Genomic DNA, 12,419 nt, shown 5'->3' on the forward strand with positions numbered 1-12,419 from the left:
TATATCTGTTGCCAAAATATTACAGAGTCTACTTGGCCTCTTATGGTGTAAGTTGTGCGCTCATGTGTATGGTGTGAGCCTTTTTTTCGCCATTGTAGGGATATATTTAATTTGTGGTGGTCTAACCATGGTGTATCAGTCCATTTTGTATCTGATGGTATTAGGTACAGGTCAGAAGTCAGTTTATAGGTAATAAGGTTGAGTGTGTGCCCCTTGACATGGGTTGCTTGCATATGTGACCAGTTAAGGCCCCAAAATTGGAGGAATTCCATGCATTCCCATGCATTGGTAGAGTTGGGGTCTTCCAGGTGTAGGTTTATGTCACCTATTATAAGTAAGTTGGAGTTAGATACACAGGTGTTTGATATAAAGTCCATGAAGTGTGTTTGGCAGACATACCAGTTCCCTGGTGGTCTGTAAAACAATATACAGTTTAGGTGGTCAAGTAGGGTTGAATGCTGGATTCTAACTGAGGCGATTTCAAGTAGGGGTGTTATGGACTCGGTAAAGGTTTCTATGGTGAAATGAGTTCTGTGGATTAGTGCTATGCCTCCGCCTCTTTTTTCTTTTCTTGTCCAGTGGGTGATTTTGAAGCCTGGGAGGCATAGATCAAGGATTATGGGATCCTTCTGATTGTGGATCCAGGTTTCGGTAATAAGTAATAGGTCAAGGTTGTCTGACGTGATCTAGTCTGCTATTATTATTGTTTTGTTAACTGCTGATCTGGCGTTTATGTATCCCACCTTAATTTTTTGGTAGGGGTCTGCTGTTTTCGAGGTTATATTGATTTTTGTTAATTGTCTATTCTCTTGTAGTATGGGTTTGTTGTGATTTTTCTTTCCTTTGTGTTGATTTTGTCCTCATATTGAAGGTCTTCCATTGTTTTGGTTATTGTTCGTTTGGTAGGATGTGTTATATCTGGGCAGTCTATTGATGTTGTGTATTTTGGGTATGATATTGGCTTCTGTGAGAGGGGTGGTTAGTGTATAGTGGATCAGGGATAAGAAGTATACTATTAGGAGTAATTTGATGGTGTTCATTGTGGTAGTGGTTCTCTTTGGGCTACTAGGTGACCGCTTTGGTGGTTATGTTGTTGGGCTTTGTCCTTAGGATAGTGTTTATGGAGATCTGAAGTGTTTCTACAGTTCTGTTATGTTGATGAGCGGGTTAATTGGTTGTAAGTGTTTAGCTTGCTCACATTTTGATGTGCAGGTGTTTTTCCTGTGGATCATTAGTTTACTCACAGTTAGATGCTCAGATGTTTTTCCTATGAATCTGGGATTTAAAGTGTTTCGATGATTGGAGGTAGGAGACAAGTGGTGGGGTGGCTTTAAGGGGAGTAATTGAGCCAGTTGATCCCGATGAGCCAGTTAGGGTAGTTGATAAGTTCTGCCGCCACTGGCTCCTCATGGGAAGAGGTTCACTTGCCTCTCCCTTGTATGGGGTGGTAACGGCTCTCCCGTCAGTCAGATCCGGTTCGGATCGGGTTCCTTCGCTTGGTCATTGAAAATTACAGGTCCAAGAATAGATCCCTGAGGAACACTATAGGGAACAGAATGTGGGGTAGAAAATGACTTCTGCCAATGAACCTTAAAGGTACGATTCTTGAGATAGGATTGAAACCAAGAGTGAGCAGGCCCAGATACACCCAACTAAGATGACCTATGAAGGCTAGAACAGCATATGAACGAAGGCTACAGAAAGATCCAGCGAGATTTGCAAGACATTTCCTTGATCCTGATTAGTTTTAATGAAGTCTAGTAATGCAAGGAGTGATGTGATGGCAGATTCTAGTCAGACAGTACAGGGTCCAAATACGCTTGCATTTATACCATTTTCCTGATCAAAGATCATCATTCAAAATAGTTTACACACATTTACACAATAAAAGTCAGAAACACAGGAATAGAAAGAGCTAGAATAAAAACAAGTTAACGATATAACAAAATAAAACCTATACTTTCCTTCGTAATTATTATCAAATTTAGTAAGGGAACAAAACTTTCTCCTACATATCATCAGATTTGTTTCTAATCTCAACTCTACAGGAAGTCTGTTCTACAGCTTCGGTTCAATTACTTGAAAAGCCTTTGTCATCCTGCTTTTCTTACAACATCCACACCAAGCGCTTGAAGTAGGTTACCTTGACCTTATCACACAGCGGTTAGTTAGGTATATACCGTATTTTTCGGACTATAAGACGCACCGGACCATAAGACGCACCTAGGTTTTCCTCCCAAATTTGGAGGAAACAAAAGGGCATCTTATAGTCCGAAAAATAGTTACAGGCACCCCTCCCTGTTCCAGGCACCCTCCCTCCGTTACAGGCACCCCCTTCCTCCCTCCGTTACAGGCACACCCCCCTCTCTCCCTCCGTCGGAATTTTAAAACTCCTCACCTCGTCGGTGTGACTCGCGGTAGCAGCAGTGCTTCAGCGTGCATGTTGCTCGGCGATCTTCACTCAGCCTTCTCTCTCTCAGCTCTCTGGTCCCGCGAGAGCTGAGAGAGAGAAGGCTGAGTGAAGATCGCCGAGCAACATGCACGCTGAAGCGCTGCTGCTACCGCGAGTCACACCAACGAGGTGAGGAGTTTTAAAATTCCGACGGAGGGAGAGGTGTGGTAGCCAAGAGCGGGTGTGCCTGTAACGGAGGGAGGGAGGATGCCTTTAACGGAGGGAGATGCCTGTAACGGGGGGGGTTACTACATTCGGACTATAAGACGCACCAACATTTTCCTCCCAAATTTGGGAGGAAAAAAGTGAGTCTTATAGTCCGAAAAAAACGGTAGGTAATAAGTATATGCTGGCCTTTGACAATGTAACACCTTATAAATCAAATGTTAATAGTTTAAAATAAACCCTTTCCTTCACATGAAGCCAACGTAGTTGATTCAAAAACAGTCTAGCACTCTCCCTCTTAGCAATAATCTAGCTGCTGCATTCTGGATAATTTGTAATTTCTTTAACAGAATAGTGAGTAAACTCACATATAAAACTTTACAATAGTCCAGAAAACTCAAAAGAAAGGCACATGTTTTACTGATAATAATGCCTTTGGAAACACATTACCAATTCACAAATAGTAGGTTTTACTAGGATTCATTACAAGACCACTAAATGTTAACCAATTTCCAGCCTGGCCAGACAAGCACTTAGTACATAAGTATTTATTTTATTTATTTTTTATTTTTGTTACATTTGTACCCCGCGCTTTCCCACTCATGGCAGGCTCAATGCAGCTTACATATTGTGTACAGGTACTTATTTGTACCTGGGGCAATGGAGGGTTAAGTGACTTGCCCAGAGTCACAAGGAGCTGCCTGTGCCTGAAGTGGGAATCAAACTCAGTTCCTCAGTTCCCCATGACCAAAGTCCACCACCCTAACCACTGGGACACATTGGGACAGACCAAAGGTCCATCAAGCCCAGCATCCTGTTTCCAACAATGGCCAATCCAGGTCACAAATACCTGGCAAGAACCCGAAAACGTTCAATACATTTTATGCTGCTTATCCCAGAAATAGAAGTGGATTTTCTCCAAGTCCAGTCTATGGACTTTTCCTTTAGGAAACCATCCAGACCTTTTTTTAACCCCGCTAAGCTAACCGCCTTTACCACATTCTCTGGCAACAATTTCCAGAGTTTACTTACACACTGAGTGAAGAAATATTTTCTCTGATTGTATTAAATTTACTACTATGTAGCTTCATCGCATGCCCCTAGTCCTAGTATTTTTGGAAAGAGTAAACAAACGATTCACATCTACCCGTTTCACTCCACTCATTTTATAGACCTCTATCATATCTCCCCTCAGCCATCTTTTCTCCAAGCTGAAAAGCCCTAGACGCTTCAGCCTTTCCTCATAGGGAAGTCGTCCCATCCCCTTTATCATTTTCGTTGCCCTTCTCTGTACCTTTTCTAATTCCACTATATAAGTACATAAGTACATAAGTAGTGCCATACTGGGAAAGACCAAAGGTCCATCTAGCCCAGCATCCTGTCACCGACAGTGGCCAATCCAGGTCAAGGGCACCTGGCACGCTCCCCAAACGTAAAAACATTCCAGACAAGTTATACCTAAAAATGCGGAATTTTTCCAAGTCCATTTAATAGCGGTCTATGGACTTGTCTTTTTGGAGATGCAGTGAACAGAACTGAACACAATATTCGAGGTGTGGTCGCACCATGGACTGATACAAAGGCATTATTTTTTATTTATTTTTGTTACATTTGTACCCCGCGCTTTCCCACTCATGGCAGGCTCAATGCGGCTTATTTTTGTTTTCTATTCCTTTCCTAATAATACCTAATACTCTATTTGCTCTCTTATCCACCGCAGCACACTGAGCAGAGGGTTTCAACTTATCTTCAAGAATGACACCAAGATTCCTTTTATCATCAACGACGACGCCAAGATCCCTTTCTTGATCGGTGACTCCTAACGTGGAACCTTCCATTACGTAGCTATAGTTCGGGTTCCTCTTTCCCACATGCATCACTTTGCACTTGTTCACATTAAACGTCATCTGCCATTTAAACAAGACTCCCAGTCTCATAAAGTCCTCTTGTCATTTTTCACAATCATCTTGCGATTTAACCACTTTGAATAACTTTGTGTCGTCAGCAAATTTAATTACCTCACTAGTTACTCCCATCTCTAGGTCATTTATAAATATGTTAAAAAGCAGCGGTCCCTGGGAAACCCCACTATCTACCCTTCTCCATTGAGAATACTGACCACTTAACCCTACTCTCTGTTTTCTATTCTTTAGCCAGTTTTTAATCCACAATAGGACACTGCCATGAGTCGGAAAGCGCTGACTTTTTATTTTGCACAGTACATGGGAACATGTGTCACTATATCTCTTTCACTGGTGTCGTACTATGTGCAGAGTCTGGCTTCTTGAGAGTTCCATTTAATTTGCATGTACATATTTCTATTTTAAGTCTGTGGTTACTTAAAACTACATTGGGTAGGGGCCTCTCTACATGCGTGAAAGAGACCAGGCTTTCAGTTAGCACTGAATGTCTGGGTTGGATCACTTTATACTAACTCAGCTTGTTTAATTTTCCACCCAGCTATGATAGTCCACCTTCTATACTATCCTCCCTAACACCTCCTTCTCTCTTCCCTTGCTTATTCTTTGTTTACTACCAATTGTATTTTATATCCTGTAACGACTATAACAAAACTCTGTAAGCCACATTGAGCCTGCAAATAGGTGGGATAATGTGGGATACAAACGCAATAAATAAATAGGTGTACGGATTGTCTACTGCCCACTAGAATGTTAAGGTAGGCCATGGATGTGTGACACCTGGAAATTAGTGCTGTTATAGTATGGTAGAAATGCTCTGTAAGCCCTGAATGACATTTGTAGTGCTTTGTACAATTTTTCACAATGTCTGGTTCTGGAGTTTGGATTTATGTCACACCTGTCTCAGTAGTAATTCAAGGCAAGTTACATTCAGGTACAGTAGGTATTATCTTGTGGGCTTACAATCTGTTTGTACCTGAGGCAATGGAGGGATAAGTGACTTGTCCAAGATCTCTAGCATTGGAATTTGAACCCTGGCTTCCCTGGATCTCAGGCCACTGCTCTAACCATTAGGTACAAATACATATTCCAAACTCATTAGTAAACTAAACTAAAGGCTAGCAGAGCTGAAGACTGGTGGCCATTTGGCAACCTATCAAAAACAAAGATAGGTATGTCAGTGACTATATGGTTTCTGTCACACTGTTGTTACCACTGTTAATATAGCCAACAGAAAGATGCTGGACTGAGGAGCTAAGGATGACTGGGAGGTTAAGTGTGTAAGTACCTGCATGTAATTCCAGAATACTAGTCTGTTTCATAAATTGTATTATTTTGGTGTGCATTATTTTTTTTATTTTTAGTTTTTGGTACATAGTTACTGGAGTGTATTCAGTGTGCATAGATGATACACAGTAAAGGGGTCTGTAGGCGTAAGACCCCTGCCGCTAGTAGTACATTACCGGAGGTTGATTCAATATACCTATGATATTATAATCACATGTCATCAAATCTGCAGTACTCAGTGCTTTACATACTCGGTGCTTCACAATACAGAGACCTTTGCTGCAATTAGAACTCTACTAACAAAGACTTTTGTATGCCTGTCTGTTGGGTAATCTCCTCATGCATGACTATGAAATATGTAAGGCTCTTTGCCACATTGCCCCAGGATGTTCGAAGCCCAGAGTTCCGAGAAAAGCATCAAGAGTGACATTGAAAGATATTCTTGTGGTTTTGCAAACCATACCATACAAGACTCAACCAATCATCTAGCACGATGTTATCAAGACATCGGACAGTGATTATCAGAATGATATAAAAGGCATAAACATCTGACTAGATTTCATAGGACATAACTAAGTAAAGCTCTGCAATTGTTTTAGGTGGCCTAATTGTGAGCCATAGGGAGTTGTGTGTGTTTGTTCTAGCTAAGACCTGATTAGTTCCATATAGAATTTTAAAAAATTGATATTTTACTTGTGTTCTGTGACTTTCTAAATGTTTCACATTACTGTTTGTTTCTGTTTTTATTCATTTGTTTGCACATTTCTCTTGTAAATAGTTCTTTGTTCATATAAATGTTCCTATTATCTCTATGTGCTACATGTTTTATGGTAGCACATACATATATTAGGAGAATGAACCCCGATTAGTTCATTATGAGACGTGAACCAAACATCCAGAGTGCACAAATAATTTCTTACTTGCACAATATAATTTCTTACTTGCAAATCTCTGCTCTACTACTAGGTGGTGAATTACTGCCACTCCTACAGGTTCTTCCCTGTTGTGTTAAAAAGTGCCCTTACTGTCCCTTTACCACTGATATAGGGGATCCCCCTTCAACCTAATTTTGCCCATCCCACGCTTCTCTAGCTCCACCCCAATCTATGGTTTATTTTTTGTTCTATTTCCTATACCACCATACCTAACTGGTAGATCACAGCAGTTTATAATTTCAAAATAAAACACAAAAATAGGAGGAAAGGAACTACAATATCATTGGATAGGAAAGATAATTGTACCAGATATACTCGAGAATCAGTGAAGGAAGAACAAGGATAGGACAACCAACAGGCAACAGGGACAATCCACAGGGAAAGCTGGAACAAACTGGCCTAATCTAGAAAGAAGGCCTTTTTGAAAAGCCATGTTTTCAATAAAAGCTTAAAAGTTTTAAAAGACTGCTCAGCACAGAGGGATAAGGGGAAGAGAATTCCACAGAAAAGGGGAAAATAAAAAGCATCTGCCTCAGTCCAACTCTGCCTTAGCACGTCCTCAAACAGTTGAGTCACTAACCACCTACTAGCTCTGTCCAGAATCCCAGCAATCTGTGTTTTTAATAAGAGATCCCTATCCCTTTCCCCCCCCCCCCCCCCCCACCCCCCCCTACAGGGGATCTTCCTGGTGAATAGTCGGGGGGGGGGGGGGGGCAGGATTCCATGGTGCTCAGTGGTCCTTCAGTTAAAATGATGGCCTCAAGTCCAGTCCCTAGAGGTAGTCTCATGATACTACCTGCTAGGTGTCAGGCTACCAAATAAGTCTAGGACTTAGATTTTAATTCTGGAAACATTTTTTTGTTGGTAATTCTTCGGATCCATGTTTTGCACAAGGGTGTAAACATATTAGTACCGGATCAGATTTCTATTTTCAAATACATCTAAAGCATCAAGTTAGCCTAAGCCAATCACTGACTTTGAGAAATATAGTGGGCTTGAATAAGAAACCACAAAAAAAGCATCTAAGGAAAGAAAAATATTCTAACTGTGGATAGAAAATCATCACACTTCTTTCAACACAGAAATATTCTTAAATACAAATTTGCTGAATAAATATTTCCTACTTGTGGTGGGACCATTATGGCATTCATGCTTCTGTGGCTCATCCTGATCGCTGATATAATGCTCATCCTCGTCTCTGATACGGATTAAAATATCAGACTTTAGAATTGTATAACCTGTTAAACAAAAACAGGTAAGATTAACTGCAACACTATCATTGAGAGTAATTAGTCTGTCCACAGGGTGGAAGTATACTGTGTGTTTGAACAAGATAAAATATGGATTTTTGTTTTATGCTACTCACCTTTCCAAACCCATGCTCAAGACAAGGTACAATTCATGTACAACAGAAATGATAAACACTGGTTACCAATAAAAGACAGAATACCTTTCAAGTTCTGTGTTTTTATTCACAAAATTCTATATGGTTCTATTCCATTATATATGAACAATCTCAATGAATTACCCCCATGTAATGCCGTATCATCATCCAGAGAATATCTCATTCTGCATTTCCCTATTTGTAGGAATATAATCTATAAAATTCACAATGCCAATTTCTCATATCAAGATACTAACATTTGGCTCTCCCACTCGTATCTTACTCTTCACTATCCGAACTGCAATGGAGTCAAGTACAAGACTGCTTACGCTACCTCCTTCTCTTTCATTGGGACTCAGTTTTGGAACTCTTTGCCGAGGTCCATCAAAACCACTACAGATCATCTAACTTTCCGGAAATAACTGAAGACCATGTTATTCAGAAGTGCCTACCCTGCGGGCTCTCCCAGTGACTCCACTGCTGGAAACACAACGACCTAAAGACATTTGGACATATTCCACTTCCCTCTTCCTTCACAATTTGCCCTCTATCTCCATCCATTCCTATTCTTCCCCATTATCTCTTGTAGGTTTGCTGTATTAGTTTCATTTTACTACATTGGCGCCTGCGCCTCTGTGGTGCATTGTAAGCCACATTGAGCCTGACATTGTTGGGAAACTGTGGGGTACAAATGAGATAATAAATAAAATAAATAAATTCTCTACCAAAAACAATTAAATTCACAAACTACTGAAAACTAATTTTTTTCAATTTAGCCTTTCAGAAAGCAAAGAATTCTATTTGAACATTATCCATTCATAAAACTAATTTCATTTCTTCTTTCCTCCCTAATCCTATCTAACCCTAATTGTACCCATATTTATTCATCTTCACTTCTTTGTTAAGAACAGTTGCATCCAGGTTAATTCACCAAATATATTTGTTTATGTAATTTTAATATGTATCATTCATTTAATTGTTTGTTATGTAAGCCACATTGAACCCGAGTCACTCTCGGGCTAATGTGGGGTAAAAAAAAATGTCATAAGTAAATAAACCATCACTGGAACGCTCAACCTAAGCAATGGACAACAAAGTGACTTTCCCAAAAATCATAAGCACCGCCTCTGGAAGAACTATTGCTTTAATACACCACCCCATAACTTCTTTAACAATGTGGCTGATATTCAGTGGAATATTATCCAGCTAACTTTAAATGGATATTTAAAGACACAAATGTCCTGTTATAAAATCAGGCCCTAAGTGAGAAATCAATTTTATAAAAGCAACAGAGTCACCCAGATCCAGCACAAAGTTGGTGTAAATGTGTGCATGTTAGAACCGGGCAACTTTCAGCTGGAGATGGAGATATGGACACAACTGAGGGGAGACACGATACCGCAGAACGGGTAGACATGAATAGTTTGTTTACTCTTTCCAAAAATACAAGGACTAAGCTAAGTAGTAAATCTGAAACAAATGAGAAAAAATATTTCTGAACTCAATAAACAATTAAACTCTAAAAGGTTCTGTCAAGTTCCTAAAAGTCCATAAGCCATTATTAAGATGGTCTTGGGAAAATCCACTGCTTATTTCTAGGATAAGCAGCATAAAAACTGTTTTACTCTTTTGGGATATTGACAGGTACTTGTGAGCTGGATTAGCTACTGCTGGAAACAGGATATTGGGTTTGACGGACCTTTGGTCTGTTCCAATATGGCAATGCTTATGTTCTTATCAGTGTTTTGTTTTTTTCACTGCAAGCTAAGATTTGGATGGTAATGGTACTTGTAATATTCAGTGCTTGCCATTTGGCTATATCTGGGCACCCTAGACAATCAAGATTTCATGTAAGGCACAGTACTTAGACCATACTGGCAGCTTTTTTAGTAAAGCTCAGTATTTTGGATAGTGGTCATATAGCCCTTGCTGTTTTACATTTCCCTTCTGGTCTACATTACAATCTATTGGTATTAGTGGTATAATTTTGGATTGTCTGAAAGAATGTTTGCAGTTTTGGCAGGTTCCTCTATTGCTCAATCACAATACACTGTCCAGTGATGTTCCACAAGGGTCAGCTTTGTCACCAATTCTGTTTCATGTATTTCTGAGTCCACTGGCCACAAATCAGTCAAGATTTTGGAATTAGTGCATAGAGTAGATACAGGGGCAGCCCAAGCAATCTGCAAGAGATGAGATGGCGCCTCCCCCGGTACTAAGAATGGGGGGGTTCATCCTCAGAACTACAATCAGAGAGGAAGGGGGTTGGAAGTCATAGAAAACAACAAACTGACAAGAAACAAACAACTGTTTATAACTAAATCATGAAATTAGAAACAGAGAAAATAATGGTTCGAGGCAGATCACAATATAAGAAGCTAGTCATCTCCAGGAATCTACATAAATAACTCCTACCTAAATTTTAGATTGAGTGATACATTTCTGAAAAAAGTAATAAGTTTCGAAGGAGCAGTGGGGTTAAAACGTCTTTTTCAAGACGGGCTGCTCGAAATGAGAATAAAGTGTCGAACAATCTAAATCTTTTCATTTTTTTTAAAGAAGGAAAAGTAAATAAGGTTAATGATCTTGTAGTTCTAATTTTTCTAATAAAAACAAAATGATCTAATAAATATAATGGTACTAGTCCATATATCACTTTATAAATGAAACAATAACATTTAAATTGTACTCTTGTAAAGACCAGTACTAGTGACTCTTAATAAAGAACTGAGATACTCTTATCGGATTTCTTCAAAGAGTAAACCAATCAAAGAAAAGAGTAAACCAAGAGTAAACCAATCTGAATAGTCTGCAAACCATTAATTGCTTAGAAACACCAAGATAAATAATATTGCAATAATCTAACATACTCAGTATCAAAGACTGCACTAACAAACAGTAATGATCCTGTTCAAAGTATTTACGCACCCGCCTAAGGTTAGGCATTGTAAAAAAAAAAAAAAGCTTTTTGTGTCAACAAATTATCAAGGGGATCAAAGGGTAACTTTGAGTCTAGTAGAATACCTAAACTTTTATAAATGGAGAAAACTGATATCATATCTGATCAATTCTAGCATTATTCTCTTCTTCCATAGCTGAATGGCTAATCAATAAAAATTTTGTTTTGTCTGCCTTTAACTTGTTTACACATTTTCATCCATGATTCTAGAGTAGCCAGAGTGTAGTAAGAGTGAACAGGATACTACCATTGAACTTACAGGAATCATGATTGTTATGTCATCAGCATAACTATAAAAGTGGACTCCCAATTTCTCTAAGACATACCCCAGTGAATACAAGTAAACATTAAACAAGAGAGGAGACAATGGTGAACCCTGTGGCACTTCACGAGGATTAGGCCATTGTTCAGAATGTGTTTCAACAATTTTAACTATACAGTTGTGATATTAAAAAAACCCCAAAGAACCAGTCATACACCTTCCCTGTAATTCCCAGTTCGTTCAGTATCCTTAATGAGATCTCATGATCCACCAGATTGAAGGAACTCAATAGAACCTGATTGTTTGAATCAAGATGATTTGGTTGGACAGCCGATCTCTGAAAGCCTTCAGAGTGTTCCAGATAGGTCTTCAGATCAACTTCATGGAATTACGAGCGGTTTCCTGGAAGGACTAGGTTCACTGAGTGTGAAGCCCATCTACATGAGCTCCCCATCCCAGGAGGGATGCATCCGTCGTCAGCACTTTTTGTGGCTGAAGAATTTGGAATGGTCGTCCCATGGTCAAATTGGATCAGATTGTCCACCACTGAAGAGAATTCCGAAAGTCAGTGGACAGTTGGGTCACATCCTCTAGATTCTCTGCAGCTTGATACCACTGGGAAGCTAGGGACCATTGAGCTAATCTCATATGTAGATGTGCCATGGGTGTTACATGAACTGTGGCGGCCATGAGCTCCTAGAGTCTCAGCATCTGCCACGCTGTGACCTGCTGAGACGCTCGAACTGTGGACACCAGGGACAGGAGGTTGTCTGCCCTTGTCTTGGGGAGATAAGCCCGAGCTGCCTTCATGTCCAGTAGTGCTCCAATGAACTCCAATTTCTGAACAGGAGTGAGATGGGCCTTGGAGTAATTTATTACGAACTCCAGTAACTCTAGCACTTAGGTCTAGGATGGGACACATCCCCCCCCCCGTTTTCTTGTGCACAAGGAAGTACCTGGAATAGTATCCCAGCCCTTCTTCCCCTGGTGGAACGGGTTCGACCGCATGGGCCTTTAGAAGGGCAGAGAGTTACATAGTAACATAGTAGATGACGC

At 40.0% G+C, this 12,419-nt stretch overlaps 1 protein-coding gene across 1 annotated transcript in view; it reads right to left on the reverse strand.

Annotated features, from left to right (window-relative positions):
* LOC115458147 (zinc finger protein 300-like) overlaps positions 1 to 12,419 on the reverse strand; it is a 175,327-nt gene that overhangs the window by 44,540 nt on the left and 118,368 nt on the right. Inside the window, exon 7 of the mRNA XM_030188000.1 lies at positions 7,883 to 7,996. Within this exon, the coding sequence (XP_030043860.1) occupies positions 7,883 to 7,996 (114 nt within the window). The remainder of the gene's footprint in view (positions 1 to 7,882; positions 7,997 to 12,419) is intronic.

The sequence above is a fragment of the Microcaecilia unicolor genome, chromosome 14, assembly GCF_901765095.1.
Source record: "Microcaecilia unicolor chromosome 14, aMicUni1.1, whole genome shotgun sequence".
NCBI classification, from domain to species: Eukaryota; Metazoa; Chordata; class Amphibia; order Gymnophiona; family Siphonopidae; genus Microcaecilia; species Microcaecilia unicolor.